Here is a 19,351-nt window from a genome sequence, read left to right as displayed (position 1 = left end):
GCTGAGTGCTCGGCACCATCACTGTCAGACCTGAACATGCAACACAATGGGTGCAAAGATAAGGGCAGAAAGAGGGGTGTTTGGCTGTTGTAAGTATTGAGTTATGCTCGTTGGGGTCAGAACACTGCCTGGAACTGGGCAGTCTGGATTCTCTTGGTGCTTCTAGAACCAGGTACCACCATGTGGCTCCCCTTTGCTTCCACACCCTTGGGAGGTAACGCCTCCATGTGCCCCAGTGAGGCTCTGTCGGGGCAGGGAGCTGTCACCGGGCACCCACGGGGGATCTGAACCAGCCCAAACACCCCAGCATCGGGCACCCGCACCCATCCTGCCCCTGCTTCAGCCGCGATCGGCTGCCGCGCTGCCCCGGAGCCGCTCCCGCAGCCGCTGCCCCAGCCCCGTCCGCGGGGCGCTGCGCGGCCGCAGGTAACGAACGGTGGCAACGAGCGGGAGCTGCTCGGGCCGCCGGGGCCATGGCGGAGGAGGAAGCGGCGGCGGCGGCGGTGGCTCAGGCCCGGCCGGGCTCGGCGGAGCCGGCTCCGCTGGAGCGGCAGAACCTGCTGGCCGGGAGCCCCGGAGCGGGGGGCGCGGTGCGAACCGGGCCCCGCTCCGCTCCGGGCCGGGTCCCGCTCCACAGGCTCCTGGTGCTGGCCCGCATGGGCCAGGGGGCGGCGGCGCCGGCGGTCGAAGGTGGGTGCCGGGGCTGCGGGGGTCCGAGCACGGCTCCGTGGCAGGGCCCCGGCCCCCATCGCCGTGCCTTGAACACATCCGGTGCTGCGGGGATACAGCCGGGATCACCCGTGCGGTGCTGCGGATGCAGCCCCTAACCCAGCGGCCGTACGGAGCAGTGGGGAGCGGAAGCAGTGCGGTAGGGCACAAAGCAAGGAAATACCGGGTTCTGAAGCCATATAAAGGGAATTGCCACTTGGGAACCCGGCCTTAGCAAAGGACACAGAGCTATGAGAAAGCCTGGGCCACAGGCAGGCTTTATAAACAAAGCCTGATGCTATCTTGCAAACAGGGCTCTATATGAGCCCCTCCAGCAGCCCATGGGTACCCAGTGCTTTATCTGATTCCGGAGGCTCATTAAGGTGGTTTTAAACACCTGCATCAGTGAGTGCCAATGAGCAGAGGGAAGGACTCGGCTGCACAGACCAGGCTTCCACATCCCCGTTAGGGGCTGCGGGTGCTGCAGCTCCAGCATCACCTGTAATGGGGATTTCACACTTCAGCTACTGAAACACTGCAGGTCTGGGGGCAAGTTTAGGAGCTAATGTGAACTGCAGTGTGCTCACGTCAAGAAGAGGGTCCCATGGCAGCGGTGCTTTCGTGTCTCTATGATTTGATGTCTCCCTGCATAGTAAAAGCATGACCTGTGAATGTGTTGTCTGTGGCAGCAGCAAGCACAGAACAGAGCACACAGCACTAATGCCGACCTAGGGCCATAAACCACTTGACAAACTGCCATCTCCTCCTTTAAAACAAGGTTATCACAGAGAACTGCTTGAAAACGTGTTAGAGGACCACGGAGGAGAACCAGTCTCAGGTCTGCTGCTTCTCTACCCCAGCCGCGTGTTCCATGTAGTGGAGGTAAGTTACATGGATTCCCTCTGCGACCAAGTAACCTTGATGCATCTTTATACACGTTTGGCTTCTAGATCAAGGGAGCAACTAACTTACAACTAACCCATCTCTGACTCCATACATAGGCTCAAAGACCAGACTAATGCTGGGGTGGGCTCAGGGATCCTACCTTTGGGGTTCAGGTAACTGGCCCAGAACATTATCCTGATGGAATTAGATGACATGTTCTGTCACAACAGGAACAACCTGCTCTGTCCTCAGGGCCTGTGACTGAAAGGGAAAGCCTGTGTAAGGTAGGTGATGAGCTGTTTTATATTCACAGTAAGTTTGCAATGGGCAATTCCTCTGCAGGGTTGCAGCAGCACAATCCATCTCCTCATCCGAGAGTTAGCATCCCTCCAAAGTCAAGGTCCGAGGTAAGTGTTCCACAGTACTATAGTACCAGAAGTGGGAGAACGCTTCTTTAAGGTTCAGCTGAACATCAGCTAGGGTTGTATCAAGCTTTTCTTCTCCCACTGAATACCTGCTGACCACAGAGGAGCCGAGGTCCTCCCATCCCTTCCTGGATGCAGCTGAGGGGCTGCCAGCAGGTTCCTGCTCTGCCCTCTTGCACTAGAGCCCATCTCTGAGGCACCAAGACTTCATTAATAGCCTTCACAAACCAGGAAAATGCCTTTCTTGGGAATCACTGCCATTTCTGGAGCCTGCTTTGTAAACACTTGGAGATTTATGTACTGGAATGCCAGAAATTATCTTTAGACTATTAGTCACTGCCCTCCAGCCTGCTGTTTGCCCTTTCACAACACGACCCAACCACTCCCACAGAGCTCAGCCAATTCTTGCCTTTAGCTTTGCTGCTCCAGGGGCCTGTCTTAATTCCCCAAAATCCAGGTTCGTGAAAACTGCATCTTTTCCTCCGCTGTGAATGGAATTCCTATTAAAGCACGCTCCTGTATTTGCTTATCAAATCCCTATTGCTTTTATGCTCATTTCTTCCCCTCACATCCACTCAAGACCTTTGGAGGAGTCAGAAGAGGTTTCTGCTGGCTGGCTGGGAAGCGTGCACCGTGCTGTACATGTACCATCCCCCAGCACAGCCCTAGGAATGCAAACAACAACTCACTGCTTAGTTTATGGGACTTGTCCGGCTGATACGAACTCTGTGCTGTGCTTTCGGATGGAATTCTCTCTCTTCCCATGCAGTGCTTTGCTCCAGGATATTAAAGTTTTAGTGGTGGCACATGCCATCCCCACCAGACTGTTCCCAGAATGGGTAGTGGCAGTAGCGACAACTCCCGTGACATGGCCATCAAGGACCATCCAGCCACATTCGACAGCAGAGGTGGTTGCAGGGTGCCTGACCCTGGGGCTCAAGCTGGCAGCCTCCATCCAGAGCTCTGAGGTAAGCTTCAGTTAACTGAGCTGTAAGAATCCACCTGATTCAGCCCCAAATCCCCCCAAACAAGCAGCATTTACAAGCACACACACCTGAGCAGATTGGGGCAGCAGTGTTAAAGCATTACAGAACCTCATTATGTCATCCCAAGTTTCTTTCTAGACCTCTGTGGGGTTATTTCATGCAGCCATTTGATTCACTAATGAATTGCACCAACACAACCAAGTGAAAGTCATTCACTCAGCATTACCTAGCATCATCTCTACCCCTGCTTGCTGCTGGGCACTCCTAGGAGCAGAGGATCAAGCTGTGCTTGGTAAATGGGGAGTAACTCCAGCCCTGGTGCTTTGAACAAATAACTTCAACTGCATCACAGCCCTATGCTGTTATTGTAACTGTATGGAATGTGCTGTTTGTTACCAAGGATGACAGCGAGGATGCGACTGAGAGCATACCCACTGTTGAACAGGAGCTGCTGATCCCAGCAGAGACAATTAACTACTTATATAAAGCTGAGGAGTGTACCTGTCCTGAAGAGTTTCTGAGAACTTACTTAGGTCCTTCACAACCCACCCTGGACTCAGGTACCCTGGGGGCAGTTTGGGATCAGCATCAAATTTAACCACAGAACTAGAAACTTTGCCTCCTAACACTGAATTCTGAGTTACAAGAACTTGGTACTATGCTGGTGCAGAGGGCTTATCTTCCCTCTTACAAGCTGTCTGAACAGGGATCAATGGGGCAGCCACCAAGACTAATACAGGCATCAAGAAGACAGTAACACCATGTGTCTTGTCAAGGCTTGCATGAAATGCAGTTAAGCCTGAGGTCTAGATTAATAATTTCAATAAGATGTATGATGGAATATTAAGGAACTTACAGGTTAAGTAGATTAATCTGAGTAGTTGTATGAATGTTACCTCAACTGACTGGTTTCCTCTCCCTCTGTCATTCACAGAAACAGTGTGGCCTGTTCCATCTTATCTCTCCACATGATACAGGCTGTACCCAGTGTTCCCCTCTGCAGCTGGACTCACTGTTGTTTAACATGAATCTACACGTTAAAGAATACATGCATATTCATTCCCAGTTCCCAGTATGCTTCCATGCCCGTCCTCAGAAGAACAAGACCTGGTGAGCTGCAAAGCCCAGGGCGTGACTGTGTCACCTTCCGCACCCATTGGAAGTGACGTTACTCACAAACACGAATAAAGATGCCTTCAAGTTGACAAAAGACAATCTTTAATTTTATAAATGTTCACCCACGTGAGGAACCCAAAGAGCCATTTCAAAGGTCCCTCCAAATCCAACCATTTCCAAGGAAAGCACAAACCCCACTTCCACAGCTGCATCCTGAAACGGTTGCGAGTTTCACATAAACAAAAGCAGGCTTGGTTAATACAAGTAACTATGACATAAGTAGTAAGTACTGATCGTTAAGTAGCAATGAAATGATTAAAGATACAGTGAGTTTCCTTCTACAGTATGACAGTCCTTCAAGGCACTAAAATACATCCACAGTTTTGACCAGGCGACCGATAACCCGCGGTCGCCACCAGCACTCTGACTTTTTTTGGTTCATGGTTTAAAAGATTCTGCAGCAATCAGTGAGGGAATGTCTCTTGCAAGGCAGCTCCTTGTAATGGCTAAGAACTAGGAATAAAAGTCTAACCGTGACATTAAAAAGATTATTTCCATAGTACATGCACTTTAAATAACTAATGTTCTGCTGCTTCTGGAATCTCTGCCAATACCACCTGCATCAGCAGCAATTACGCTTCCTATGCACGTTTCTGCAGTAACTGGTTCCTTCCATCCAGCATTCTGAAAACCATTGTTGAGACACAGATCATTACACTTCTTCTGACTGGCTAAATCCCCACCCCAGCTCTACACAGTCCTGCCATCGTGTCAAAAGAAGCTTTTCACCGTTGGGTTTTCCCACCAGGAGAGGAACCTGTAAGGGCTTGGGGAGCTTCCACTACAGAGCAGTGCTTTCTGTATCATTGTCAATATCGAGCACGAGGTGGTTGTGCAGCTCTTTGCTCGCTGTCTCCGGGAGAGGCTCTGAAGAAGGGGGTTGCAGTGGTTCTTGGGTACTGGGATTGGAGTCTGCACAAAAAACCAAGAGCAAGTTTAGCAGGCTGGCCAGTGACCTCTCATCACTGCTGCATTGCTGGGGCATTTCCTTAGGAAGAAAAGGGAAAGGAAAGATGAACAAAGGCTTTTCAAACAGAGGGCTGGCACCTGGGTGCACACATGGACACAGAAAGGTTAAGCTAAACTAGAAAGCTCAGGACTTGCTTCTCCTACACACCTTTTCTACTCTGGTACATCATATTCATTCTGAAGAGTGGAAGGCAGCGAGTAGGATTTACTATCAGATTCCTCCATGCCCCTTATGAGTGATACCTCACTCCAGACTTCCACATCAAAACACTATGGTCCCTCAGCAAATAAATTTGGCACCTAAATCCTCAGCTGCATAACCACCACCTACCACCTTGAGAAGGAACAGCAATACGTGTGGTGTCAAAAGGAGGCACTGCCACAACAGGAGGAGGAAATTACTTAAACCCCTTTCCTCTGTGTAACAGGGAACATCTTTGCCTCTTCTGAGGGGAGGGAAAGGCACTAACACCTAACAGCAGTGGGGGTTACCTTGGATTTTCACTTACAAGTACCATTCAAAGGTGTACTCCAGCTTTACACACAGGTATTAAAGTTCTCCCTACCATGACTGAAGAATGAATCAGAAAAGTAGGTAACAAAGGGTGAGGAGACACAGGGGAGGGAATTTGACACATCAGTGCAGCTGTCAAATACAAAATGAACCTCTCTATAAACATGGATTTCTAGATAGGATTTCCTGTACACAGAATAAATACAGTGTGAAACTGGCCAGTGACAACGTGAACATTCTAGTCTCCAACACTTTTAGTACGTTAAGGTAAGAACAAGCATCAAACAGCCATTCCTGGTGCATGCCACGCTAACAGTAATGCAAGCAAGCAGTGTTACTGGGGACAGGTTAGTAGTGAGCGTGAGCACACACGTGATGATTGTGAATTAGCAACATTTGGGGCCAATCATATGCCTTTTCCTTACCATTTAACTTTCCAATACAGTTCCTACTGAATGCAGGTCAAACATCTAGATTATTTAATAAAACTTTTGATTAGAATATTCTTCTCTGGGCCTTAGCACTTTAACACCATAAACAGAACTTGAGGCATTATTAAAGTCCAGCACGTGGACAAAGGAATTGAACAGTATCCTGAAAACCATGCAGAATTCCTGTTCAGGTACTTCTGGCAACTTGATTTTGGCTTCCCTTATTCCCATCTTTTTCAAGGTTAGAATTAAACCCAGCTAATTGTCATTGTGAATTAGGTAAGTCAGTCTATAGTAAGTGCTGGTATGTGCATGTGTAAATGTTAGAGCAGCTACTCATGTAATATGCAGTGGTGTTAATTCAGAACAAATATTAATCCTTTAAAGGTGATCCATCTGGAAAAGGTGTTGATCCTGCACTAGTGTGCTGCTGTAGGGAAGCCTGCTATCACTTCAACTGCTCCCCAAGGAGTTATTTTGCAAAGCACTTGATTTCCTAGGCTCCTGTATCAGCTTTGCTGGAGGATCCTTTGTCAGCATCTCTCCTGTGCGTGTCTGCCTGCACAGCAGCTTTCATTGCTGTGTTTTACTGTACTCAAATTTCATGGCCAGCTTGCCATGGCTGCACTTCAAAGGAGTGATAGGAAGTCTCTCCAGTTTCAGCACTGGTTAATTTCAACACTGTTGATGTCAGTATTTTTCTATGTGCACCCAGTTGTGTGCCTCTGTTTGACCTGTAGCTCAGCTGAAAGGGAGTCAGGGCTAAATCCTAACTCTGGACACAGCCTCAGTTGTGCCCATCATTCCCCCTGGCAGATCCTGGCCTTGTGGAACTTAAACTCCCCCAGCACACCAGCTGGGTGTTGGTCTGAAAGCAGCTGTTTCTCCATTTACACTGGGGGAAACAAACCCTGCTCATCTGCTGGCATTAAAGCAATTTCCTCGGCCAGACAAATTCCCTGATGCTGTCAACCTAGGAAACATGACTTAGAAATTAGGGTCCTTTCCTTGAAGTTTGACTCATCAGCACAGTTTCCAGTCTTAACTTACAAGTGCTGTAAAAAGCCAGAACCCAGCCTTATTTCTGAGTTCAGCTGGGCAATAAATTGCCCATAAACTGTGTTTTAAAGACACTGCCAAAGGAACTTCAATCAGGGTAAGATCTATTTTAAACAGCAAACCCACTTTTCAGCTGCTCAAGCAGCAAACTTACTGCCAGCTTCTCCAAATCGAAAACTACTTTCAACTTGACTCTCAATCCTAATTTGTCCCCTTCCTGTAAGCACTCAGATCTTGAGATAACTCAGGAGTGCAGCCTCCACTCTTTGAGCCTGTCATGCAGCTGGTACCTTAGAAAGGCATCATCCATTGCAAATGAATAGGAAGATTATTAATGTGCTGTTTGGCAGCTGTGACTGAGCAGACTGGTGCTATTAGTGAGGCTGGAGCTGACAGGATGCACACATGCCAGAAGGCAGATGCTGCTGGGTGCTCTTCTGCAAAGGGGTTTATTCACAAGAACATGTATTTTTGCCAAATAAGTTCCAAGTAGCTCCAAATAGCTGAAAACCTGAAGTGAAAACTACATTCAACTGCAGTCATAAACCACTGGATTGGAGAAAAACCCACCAGCTTTGGTATTTGCCTGCACTGATGAGAATAAAGCTCTTTTAAAAGGTCACTGCTTCACTTGTGGACACGTACTTCCTCTGTGAAGTGTTACTCCCTAAATTATAGATATTTTCACAACTTAAGGACTACCTTTATGTTCACAGGACTATTAAAATGAAGCAGCTCAGGTCTTAAAATCCCTTCTGAACAGAATGGTATGTAGTAATGAGGTAACACAGAGTTGACAGCACATATTCCAAAGCACATATACAAAATAAAGCTACAAAGAAAAGTATTGCTGTGCAGGAGCAATCGAGCTTGCATTGCATGGTTCTGTAAGTACAAACCTTATTCGCAGTAACCAGCCCCACCTGTGAAGGCATCAGGGGGTAAAGCTGTTAGGCAACAGAATTTATACTTGGCATTCCAATACATTAGTCCTAGTCTAGAGAAGCTGCAGGGCCATTGGAAAGTTTAAACCATTATTAAATGTAAGGTGATTTAAAAGCATTAGTCTCCTACATTTATCATCTCTTCCTTTAGTATTTCCTATAATAAGCAGAGACTCAGCAGAATATGAGATCTACTTTTAACTGTCCTCAGTAGCTACTTCTTTCCCCACCAAGACTTAAATTAACGTTAACCCTATCAAACCAGCAACTAAAAGCTTCATGAAGGTCCTGTGAATAGGAGTTTCTCTTTGTGAATGTCTCACCAAAAGAAAGCTGCATTTAAATTATGAAGATCTACAAATTAAGCCAAGACACAGAATTCAGTGTATGTGATTCCTCAGCTTCTGGATGTCCAGCCTAAAGCCCATCAGAAGACTTTGCCCTCACAAAGTAAAACATGTGCTGTGTTAATATCTTGTCTATTAGAACGTGTATCAGTGACCACTTGAGCCATTTTCTTATCTTCTGTATGTGCTGTCCTTGTGTATCCTTGGCTACATCCTCTCCCTCGTCCAAATATTTGCTTTTTGGCAACAGCTGTATAAGCATAGTTGAGCCTGCCACGATGCTGAGCCTGGAGAAAGCCCCAGAGAGCTTGTTGCTATAATAGTGCTCTGCTTCCAAAGCAGGAAGGAAAATAAAGCAAGCTGATCCACGCTTTCCCCCAGACCCTTCTGCACAGAATGGGTGGTGGGCATTTTAACTGGAAACGAGTAACTTAGTGTTTTAACTGTTACTTGTGCCTCCCAGTCCCTCCCCCTGAGATTTACAGCTACAGGCATCATTTCCTACATTTCTGCTCCCTGAGGTGGCACTGAACATGGAAGAATCCACTCACCTGTTACAATTTTGGAAGCTGTTTGGGTGGGATTTGCAATAATACCATCTCCAGCCAGCTGAGAAGGAGGATGAGGCGGAGGGGGGACACTGGGTCTGTTTCTGGGTTTCGGTACTGGCCGTGGCCTCGGCAGTGTACCACTCTGAGGTAGAGAGTGAGACTGGGAGGTTTCTGGAGCAGCTGGCTGTGGCTGTGCTGATGGGGAACTGGTATTGTGTTTTCCTAGAGGGGGTGTATCGGGCGGTGTCGGAGTCTGCGGAGGAGTGTAGCAGGGCTGCTCTGGTCCGTGCTCACTGCTGGGTGCAGCAGGAGGAGATGCTTGACTGTTAGATTTGGGCTGCAGTGGAGGAGTGGCCTGTGTTGGAGGCTGTGGTGGTGGATGGCTGGGAGCCTGGATTGGGGAAAGGCTGCTGGAGTATCTCCGAGGTGCAGAGACCTGGGAAGCAGAGGTCTGGGCTGCTCCTTGGGTTGCATGTTGAGCAGGAGGAGATGAGCTTCTGGCAGGTGGCTTTGGAGACACGGAAGGTGGCTGAGCAGCAGCGGCAGAGCTTTGGCTTCCAGGCTGCCCCGGTGGGGGGTTGGCCGGCTTAGGGGGGGCTGGTGCAGGCTTCTTAACGGCTGGTAAGAGAAGAGGTGACATTTCATGGTCATGGACTGGGAAACCAAACTGCTGAGGGAGGAATCAGTAGCACAAAGGAACCCACAGGTAGGTTGGCAAAGTAAAATGGTGCATTACTAAATAAAGCAATAGGAAGCTACAGAAACGTGCACTCGGGCTTTACAGATCAATAACCTTTGAGTGAGTTTGTTAAACAGCACTAGTAAGGTTACTACCAGCATGCATGAAAGAGCCCAAAGCCAAAGATACATTACAGTTAGGCCTCAGTGAAATGCAAGTCATTGAATTAAAGTGAATTAAACCATTATCTGTAATAAAGGCAGAGACACCGATACAGGTATTTCAGCAAGCACGTATGCAGTATATGAGGAATTAGAACTTATTGGCAAACCAAAGGAAGAAACACACTTCTCCTCATGAGATGGGGACTGGGACCTGCCGCATTCTGTGGCTGATTGACAGGGAGCTGGTAAGTGGTGCTGGCTGGCTGGCTCTGGGCAGCGGCATGCCCGCCGTTCCTCACGGGTGGAGGAGTGGCTGCAGATGTGTTGTCCTTCGGTTTTGAGGTGCTGAAAATTAAACATCTTCAATTAGAAAGTGGTTGCAAAGTGCCCAGATCAGCTGCACCCGCTCAGGCTGACGCTGTGAGCTGTGCTATGGTTCTGACCCTCAAACGCTTCCACAAACTGCTGTTGTTTCCTCACAGGCCTACCACTGCTACAGCTCCTCAAATCAGTGCCAAGTCAGCTTTAAGCAAGCCTGTATGAAAGATTCATTACCAAAATCAAATCAGGAATCCACGTAGTTCTGCAGTGTCACAGTACCTGTCTGACTGCAACACCCAGGAGCACAGCCTCCCGCTCCCAGTGCATCTGCAATCCTTTATACCTGGATCTGTACCTTTAGATCTTTATAAGCTTGGGAGACCAAAACTTGTCTCAAGGGAGCAACCCTTGCACAACCTTTGAGATTCAGATTAGGGAACTCAGCTCTTCCTGACCCTTAGCTATGAAGAACTGTGAGGAAACAGCACTTGAGTGAGAACCAGCTGAGGGAGTATTGGGCAGTGCCCCCTTCTCTTGCAGTCCTTACTCATTTCTCTTGTCTTTTGCAGCATCTTATTCGTCTCAAAAGGACTGACTTTCAATGGCTTTTACTGGCACACTGCAACCTTAGGTTCTCCAGATGCCATCAGTAAATGGCAAGTACTTGAACCCAGAGCCTGTGCAGATTTTAAATGCAGCTTTGACACTCGAGGTTTCGTTTTGCTGCCTTTCCCACAAGAAGTATCTGTGGAGGAAGCCTCGGTCTGCAGGGGATTTCTGAACAAGCTGTTTCTGTAAAAGCATCACCAGGGAACAAAAGCTGTGTGTAAAACAAGAGCTGGTGCTGCCTCACTCCACGGTGCTGTTTCACCATGAGGTGCTTTGTGAGAGGCTGATGCTTGGAGAATGCTACAGCCTTTACATGTGGTTTCTTCTCTCTCTCATACCACACAAATATTGAAAGCAAAGCACTGCTTTCACCATACATGAAAGGGAAAGCCAAGGCTACTGCAATTAGCCCATGTATACTAGCAACTGGGGACATAATTGCAGAGTTTCAATAGCAATAAAGTACCAAATAGCTCGTATACATGCTTGTCCTAAAGAAACTAATAGTGAAATATGATAAATCAACTTCCTGTTTTCTACCAAGTCTGGTCATCACTAACACTTGCTACAGACAGAAGAGACATATCCAGATAACATGTACGAGAAACAACAAATAAGACCAACAGGTTTCTAGTATTGCCACTGGTAGGTTTTGTTCTTTCAGCAGCAAACTGATAGTCACTGTGTGGACACCTCCGGAGTGTGACTTGGAAAAGTCATCATGGGTAGAAGTACAGGCTTTTCTTAGTACTTTTCATTGTTTTTCCCCTCCCTTATATTAGAAGACCAATTCTGGAACATAGAGAACAATGTATGTTATTTCAGAGGAACAATGTGTGGCAGAGAGCTCCTGCACAGTGCTTCTGCCCATGCCTGGAAAGCCTTTACGCTTCTGCCACTTAGAGGAGGTGCCTTGTGAGGCAGATCCAGCTGACACATCAGTTTGCTGCTGCAGCAGCCTGCTAAGCCCTTGCCAGCAGAAGCCATGCCTCTTACCTGACATCCTCATTTCCTTGACTTTGTAACTGTTCTGCTGTGCCAGCAGAGAGAGCAAAACCAGCACCCACTGGGCTTGTTTCAGCCACAGAAGCTTGGGAGTGCTGCTCCGCTCCCGGCTGAGCCAGCACGCCAGCCTCGGTGGGTGGAAGTGGCGGCTGGAAAGCTGGGGATGTGTGCTTTCTATTTATAGTGCCACATCTCCGAGGGTTCGCTTGGAAGTCCATAACCTTGACACCAAAGCTACAGAGAGAAGAGAGAGTAAACACACCACACCAGCCAACACCAGGTAACTAAAGCAACAGGACGACTGGATGTTATAACCCACACAGACAAATGCAACCCCTGTTGCTTGGCATGCAAAGCAGCAACAAGGAAAGCTGAAACTTTCTGCACAGAACACCATTAACGTTAAGACATGCAGCACTATTTGGCTTCTCCACGCAGGGGGGTAAGCTAAACGTAAGTGGAACAAACTACTCAATTACACTTGAAGACAGACACTGATGACAATGAGGTCAAACCAGTCAAAATCAGTAATTTTACACGTAAATACATCCATTTCCTTACACACCAGAGTACCTCCTCACTGAATACATCTTGTTTCTATTACACACTAAGGTGCAGTACAGATTTCGAGACAGACAAGAAAAGGCACTGGATATATGCTGTGATTTGTGTTTAAGGGAAAGCTAAGGATAAATGGACTAAAATTCTAATGGATTTTAGAATGCACACAGCACATTCATTCTAGAGTTTAATTTTATTCCTGTGTTAAGAACAGTGATTTTCTTCTTCCTGTGTCAGTGCTGTGAATTTGCATGTGGCTAGCCATAGTTAACATTCAGTAACAACATTTGCATCAACAGCTAAAACCAAAACAGCATGTCACTTGAATATTCATGGTATGAGTGACAATAAATGAACATTACACTACGTGTTATATGGGAAAACAGCATGTTTTGGGTTTATATTTAGCATACTACTGTTTCCTGTGGTATATACTGTACCATCATCAACTGAGAAGTCTTACCATGAAGGCACCAGGTAGCACCACCTCAGCTTATGGGCTTTGAAAAAGAAGCCATGGAATATCAGAAGTTAGATACTGAGAGATGCTACTATATACACTGCTGTTTCAGTGGATTTTAGACCCCCCAAATCTGGAACAGGAAAATGGTAACTGGAAGCAGTAATTATCTGCTTGGTTTCCATCATACAGAGTTTAACTGGAAGCAAATACCATTACATTACCTTTAAACTTTCCTTAGGCTGCAACACCACATGGGGGGGAAGTAAATCACTATTGTTACCTACAGTACTTCCATAAAGTTCTCCTCCTGAGACCAATAAAAGTGTTTCCAATCACAGCCTCCTCATCAGTCCAGTTCTCAGTAGCGGGCTAATAATTCAAACCTAACCCAAGAATGAAACCTACCTTTCCTTCTTCAATAAATCCCCTTCCATTACAGTCATGCTAACAGGCCTCTTCCGTTCCAGTGTCCCAGATTCATATTCATTCCCAGTGTGTGACAAGTGATTTGAATTAACAGCAGGAATTGCAACAAATGCCCCAGATACATTGAAATCTTGATCTGAGAGAGAGACAGACAGAAAGCATCCTAAGACACACGCATACAAAACGGTGCCCCACTGCAAAAGCTGTTGGAGGATTACCTGTGTCCAGTTATCACAAACACAGAATCCTTTTAACTATGGCAAGAATTTACCTCCAGGGAAGAACCAGTCTGCATGCTGAATAATTGGCTCAATAACTGCTAACACATGGACTGAAGTTGCTGCTGCCATTTCAGCAAGAGATCTGCAGGAGGAATTTGTACAACACTTCATACAGAGTTCTATCAAGGCAAGTAAATAATAATAGTGATTAATTCATATTACCCAAATGACAAATTATGCTAAATATTATGTATGAACCCTCCTAAGTACCACACAAAGAGCAACTTCACACTAGATGGAGTCTAGACTAATCAGTACATTCACAGCATTTGAAAACACTCCTAAAAGGACTCGTGCCGAAAAGGATCTGGAGGCACAGGTTGAAAGAACATCTGAAGTAGTTTTTAGGCAAATAATCTGTTGCTGTGAACAGCTGACATGATTTAGAACAAATGCTACAGCTCCATGGAAGTTCTGTTTTGTAGCTTCTCTCAAGCAACTTACCCTTCATTCTTTGCCCATAACAAGTTGGGGCCTAAGACTATGGCGACGTTGCTGGGTGTCATTTTGTTAACATCACTGTTCTGTGCAAGCTTTGCTAAGAATTTGATTAAATACCTACAGGAGGGAAAGAAAGAATTATCCATCAGGAATTAAGAGCATTTCTTATTGAAAGCAGCCAACAAAAATGAAAGAACTCGAAGACAGCTCCCAGTGAAACAAGACAAACAGCCTTCTTGCTTGGTAGCTGGCTACTACGGTTCTACTCCTGTATCAGAAAAGTTGAAGTGGGTAGAGAAGAAAGCATCTCCCACCTTAGCAAAATGGAACTACAGAACTATTATATCTTCAGAAAAGCTATTTAGCTGTTGGGTAGGGAGTCACAATCTATTCTCATACCCTGTAATGGACCTCCCACACTTACAGGAGTCAGCAGAGTTGGGTTTGTTCCAATTCATTCCCAAAAGACAATAACCAAAAGGACAAATAACACCTGTAAGATATATCTAGGTGATTCCTAAAAGTGGAAAATACAATAAAAAGCATAGCTAGTGTACAGACAGGGACAACTGCCAACAGCATGACCCTTCAGGAGGGTTCTGTGCATCACTACTTCATTATGGTCAACAGTGAATTAACTTGACTGAAAGTCTATTGCCGCCAATGCGCACCAACTGCTCCATCAAACAGGATGTCCTTTTATAAACCTAACTGAATTTGGCCAAGATAGATACCACTGGATTTAAGTTTTGGTTAACCAGGAGTGAAATGCAGCACTCCAGCACCAAAGTGGCTGTGCTGCATGCCAGTGGATGCTCATACACACCTGAAATTCGCATGGTAATGCTTAGGTAATCTGTTACAAATTCTCCATAACTCCTGCAGCTTCTTATCCTGGTCCTGGATACTGAAAGGAAAACCAACCTGTTACATCTTACTTTCAGATCAGAAAATTGTTGTTTCTGCAGTGAACAGGGATAACTGCACAGCCTTCCATTTATGCCAAGAAACACATTGTTTTGTATTCAGTAATTCTGTAACCTGCTAGTCAACCCCCTGAATTATCTCTTACTACAACAAAAGAGAACTGCTTAGGCATCATTACTGTGCAGCCAACAGTCTGAAGCAGCCCTCATGTCTAACCACAGGTATTCCACCACATTTTTATGCAATTAGTAGTAAGCTAAACCACATTTAAAATTGTTTGTTACACTAAATATTTACCTTTTAGAGCAGTAATAACAAAGTAAACTGTGTGAGCTTGGTCTTGTCTTTGAATTCAGTAAGATTATGTAGAATGTTTTCCTATATACCTCATTTTAGTATGCTTACTTTGCAGCTTGTGTCCATTCTTCATAAAGGCTGTAGGTCATTAAAGGTTCTGGCAACTCTCGCAGATAGGATTTCAAAGCACCTGCAACGCAGAACACAAAAGGGTGAGCTTCTTAGCCAATGCTTTCAGTCTGCATTCCAAATTCTGTCCTCAACTTTGCAATTCGATCTGCTCAATGGGACCCAGGTTCCAGTGAAACAGTGGAACAACCTGACACTTCCCCAGTACATCTGCTCAGTGCTTGACACAAAAGGTCTTCCAGGAATTACTGTAATTTGACAGAAACATGGACTACAAAACTATGAATCATCTCTTCAGACCCTGTTAAAGGTCTTCATATGGCTCTAATCTCCCTTATCACCTTAACACTTTCATTTATTATTATGATCACCTGAATTCTAGACACCTCCATCATGCAGACAGGAACACATCAAGCACACGAGCTCGTGTACCCTTGACTTGTCCGTGTTAGTTTGTGCAATGAAATAAACTTGCAACTTATTTCCATTTCTAGTTTATCTGCAGAGATCAATACCTTACACTGCAGCGAGTCAGCACTGAAGTCAATAGCATAACCTTGTGTTGTATCAGTTTACACCTGGTTTTGATTCAGAACATTCACGATACCTGCGACAGCATGGGGATCGGAATAGAACTCATCAAGCTGGGAAGTTGAGCAGTCCAAGGCAGCTTTCAGCTTTTTTAATTTGGAGGCTCCAGCAGCAATTCTGAATAAGCCCTGCATAGTAAAAATGAAGCACATTTGACTGGTAACACCACGTTAGCACAAGCATGAAACAGCACGAGTTTTATGACAGCCTTTTAGAACAGTTACAAGCTTGGTGCCTTCACCTTACACTGTTATGACCAAGCTGGCTCTAAATGCCCTGCTGCCATGTGAGTACTTTATAGTTACCTCACACCCTTGGTGCATTCCTAATTTATTATTCTAGCGCAAAGATACTTCAAACAGTGCTGAAGGTTATTCTGTTGTAAAAGGTTTATCACCTACACTAATGAACAAATGGCTTAAGCAACTTGTTAACCAGTACAGACACCAGCCCATGAGTTTGAACTCCTTTTCCCCATCCTTCACATGTGGTATGGCATCACCTACCTCCTCTCTCATTCCCGTTTCCAAAAGCATCATTACACAGGCTTCAATGGGGACTGCAATTTCACGACCGCTGCGCTTGAGATGCTCTTCTAATGGAGTTCCAAAAGCTGGTTTTTCAGTCCATTTGTCTAGTTGGAGAGTATCAAAACACTGAGCAATGTATCTAACAAATACCTTAATCATGTCCCAGACAAGAAAAAGAAGAAAGCCTCCAGTACAGCAAAGAAACTATCAGAATACACTAGGAGTTTCACAGCCCTTGATTGGTAAAGTTCTTTCTATCATGAGTAAAGAGAGAATGAGCCTGCTGGTGTTTAAGAAGAAATACTTCTGCATCTTTCTGGATGGAATAACACATAAATCCTTTGCATGACTGGAAGAGCACATCCCCTCAACACAAGTGCCACCACATGGCTGCAAGTTACATTAAGTTATAAGAGAATCTTTAGTGAAGACATTTATCCAGGTTGCACGCCCTGGGCTGATCTCAGTTTTAGCTGTATTTTAGGTGGATAAAAACTGAGCTGTTCACGCAACATTTATTGCTGATTTAAGGACTCAGCAACTCAAAATGGATGTTAACAGCCCCCATCTCTTCCATGAGCATTCTGTTAACAGCCCACTGCTATAAAATTGCACATATCTTCCATTTCTTAATGTTGCTGAACCCAAAGCTGAAATTGGCACAAGTTTCTCCAAACTGAATGTGAATTTCTTGTTTCCCACAATTTGTTTTCTCCCATTTCTGCAGCCTTAATTGAAAAAAATGCAGATGTAGAAGGTCACTGTTAGTACAGATGTGTTATTTCTTTTATGTGGAAAAAAGGTTAAGAAAGAAAGACTTTGACAGAGTCCTCGGAGACACGCTGCGTTCCTGCAGAGCATCCAACTTACCCACATCAATAACACCCCTCCTAAGGCCTTAGTTCTTCTCCTTAACACTCCACAAGGAGCATGTCATTTTCCCCAGTTTTGCAAGTTACAGCAAACATCAGGGTGAGAAATCTTAGTAACTGTTCAGTCTCAGTGATTCACAGCTAGAAACACAATGGAAGGAGTGCCATACCCTGAGACCCTGGACCACTTGGACACTGTGACACCTATTCCACCTAGGAGGACTAATCTGTTCATATGCAAAGTCTGTACAAAGCAGCTAAGAAACAAGAAAATTTAAAGCAGTCACATCTGTGAACAGAGAACCTTGCACTGAGCCATAACACAGCCCTGATCTGTGTGAGCATTATGTGCTTGAGTTACCTCGTCTCGCACCAGACTGATGAAACAGAGATATTCTACAGTATCTTTCAGCAAGATGCTCATATATTTAAATGGTTCATCTTTTACAACTTGCACGTATTCCACACCTGAAGATACCCGAGTCTTGCTCAGCTCAGATGGTATTTTGCTCAGACTTTGTTCAGCCTGCTAATGCTTCAAAGCAATTAGAAGATTAAGACACAGCAGAGCCAGTGTTTGGGAAACAAACTTCACCACCAAACCATTATGATACACCTGAACTCCCACTGACAGAGTTTAGTAGCATGGGGAAGAACTGAGGTCTTTCTTAACTGCTGATATTCAACCCAATATCCAAACACTCCATTAGCTGGCTGTAGTGCAGTGTGTGCACTGAGAAAAAGGAGTGTATATGAGAAGGGAAAAAAAAATCAACCTCAGAATAAGGGCAGAATCACCAAGTAATTCAAGAAGAAGGACCCAAAGAAGTTCCTAAATCCCAATGAAATTTTCATTGGCCTGAAAAGCCAGGTATGAATCAGCAAAAGGCCACATGGTGTCAAGGAAGAAGTGCAAGCAAACAGGAAAATCCTTCCTTTGCCCTCTTGGGTATCAGACAGATCTTCAGGGTTTTATTAGTGTGTTAAAGTATGGCTGGAGAACTCCAGAGAACACAAAGATGGAATTATGCTTGGGAATGTAAATTGGTAAGTAGATCAAAATGGCCTTATTAAATAAGTCTGCATGCAAGAGAATCAAGATAAAGGAGGAGAATATTGTGCATAGGTGGCACAGGCAAGAGAAGCATCAGCCAGAGCACAGGTTACTTTACCTTGATGGGCTTGAATTTCGGGTAGGACCTTTTCTATGACTGATAATGCTTTTCTATGGTAATCTGCTTGTGCTTCTAATAACTGAGAACAGAAGCCACATTTTAAAAACAGAAAGAGCATTAGCTTCTGATGAGCACATAATACAAGACTAGAAGGTTTAGCACACAAAATGTAATCTTTGAGGATCTAGTGCCGATGCACATATGTGCTGCAAAGTCAGACGGAAAAACTACTCACCATAACAAAACATCTGGCATATTCCCCTTCTTTGGACACAAAGTTATACATGTCTGCTGCTAGTTGATCCTTTGAAAACGAGAAAGATGCAAAATAGGACATCAAATTCACAGGGGCATTTCAACATCTACACGAAGACAGGAGTACATATGGCTATTTTGTCTGCAGTGAGTTTGAACTATCACTTCAGCAGCACAGCAAGCCAGTAATCCTCTACTCTGCTAATTGTATTATTTCAAGCAACATCTATTCAAAACGCATGTGTTATACAGCAAAGGAGTTGCCCACTGAAGTAACAGTTGGACTGTAGGGCAGTATGTTATTTACAGCCAATATCTGCACACAAGTACTACTAAGAGGTTCTGGGGGCTCAGCTCAACTGTAGCATTTGACAATCGAGAAGTGAAACTGAATGGCAACTGCTCAGAGCTGTAATAGTCAGAATGTTCCTTTTATGGCAGCAGCTTGAATTTCACCCAGCTAGCTTGCGCTCCACAGCTACTCAGTGGCCTGAGCACACAGACACCCTGAGTGTTTCAGTCAAGGCTAAGACAGCTCTTCCTCCTCCTGTCTCAGACTGAAACAAAAAACAGTGTAAAACACCCAGGTGTGCCCAGAGAAGCTGTGGCTGCCCCATCCCTGGCAGTGCT

At 45.4% G+C, this 19,351-nt stretch overlaps 2 protein-coding genes across 8 annotated transcripts in view; one reads left to right on the top strand and one right to left on the bottom strand.

The window, feature by feature from the left end:
• The first annotated feature begins 473 nt into the window (after nucleotides 1-473).
• Nucleotides 474-4,169, top strand: TEX47 (testis expressed 47). The gene is made up of 6 exons (XM_061349053.1): nucleotides 474-690; nucleotides 1,487-1,590; nucleotides 1,936-2,000; nucleotides 2,788-2,986; nucleotides 3,405-3,564; nucleotides 3,939-4,169. Exons 1-6 carry the CDS (start codon nucleotides 474-476, stop codon nucleotides 3,974-3,976), a joined length of 783 nt encoding a protein of 260 aa, XP_061205037.1. The 3' UTR covers nucleotides 3,977-4,169.
• Nucleotides 4,170-4,205: 36 nt separating this feature from the next.
• ARHGAP17 (Rho GTPase activating protein 17) overlaps nucleotides 4,206-19,351 on the bottom strand; it is a 44,335-nt gene continuing 29,189 nt past the window's right edge. The window contains exons 8-22 of one of the 7 annotated variants that reach the window (XM_061349138.1): nucleotides 18,702-18,770; nucleotides 18,464-18,545; nucleotides 16,396-16,523; nucleotides 15,906-16,017; nucleotides 15,278-15,359; nucleotides 14,772-14,852; nucleotides 13,949-14,062; nucleotides 13,495-13,586; nucleotides 13,203-13,359; nucleotides 11,765-12,007; nucleotides 10,023-10,183; nucleotides 8,996-9,613; nucleotides 8,053-8,076; nucleotides 6,089-6,133; nucleotides 4,967-5,092 (exon numbers count right to left, since the gene is read on the bottom strand). In XM_061349138.1, the coding sequence (XP_061205122.1) occupies nucleotides 8,054-8,076; nucleotides 8,996-9,613; nucleotides 10,023-10,183; nucleotides 11,765-12,007; nucleotides 13,203-13,359; nucleotides 13,495-13,586; nucleotides 13,949-14,062; nucleotides 14,772-14,852; nucleotides 15,278-15,359; nucleotides 15,906-16,017; nucleotides 16,396-16,523; nucleotides 18,464-18,545; nucleotides 18,702-18,770 (1,962 nt within the window). In that variant the 3' untranslated portion in view covers nucleotides 4,967-5,092; nucleotides 6,089-6,133; nucleotide 8,053. Of the gene's footprint in view, nucleotides 5,169-6,088; nucleotides 6,134-8,052; nucleotides 8,077-8,995; nucleotides 9,614-10,022; nucleotides 10,184-11,764; nucleotides 12,008-13,202; nucleotides 13,360-13,494; nucleotides 13,587-13,948; nucleotides 14,063-14,771; nucleotides 14,853-15,277; nucleotides 15,360-15,905; nucleotides 16,018-16,395; nucleotides 16,524-18,463; nucleotides 18,546-18,701; nucleotides 18,771-19,351 lie in introns of all 7 variants that reach the window. The other 6 variants (XM_061349137.1, XM_061349136.1, XM_061349139.1 and 3 more) reach the window with 6 other exon arrangements.

This window comes from Neopsephotus bourkii, unplaced genomic scaffold, assembly GCF_033783945.1.
Source record: "Neopsephotus bourkii isolate Nb327-2 ecotype Australia unplaced genomic scaffold, CSIRO-AGI_Nbou_v1 NB_384, whole genome shotgun sequence".
In the NCBI taxonomy this organism is placed as follows: domain Eukaryota; kingdom Metazoa; phylum Chordata; class Aves; order Psittaciformes; family Psittacidae; genus Neopsephotus; species Neopsephotus bourkii.
The sequence above is the reverse complement of the archived record's forward strand: the minus strand, read 5'-3'. Positions and strand labels throughout refer to the sequence as shown.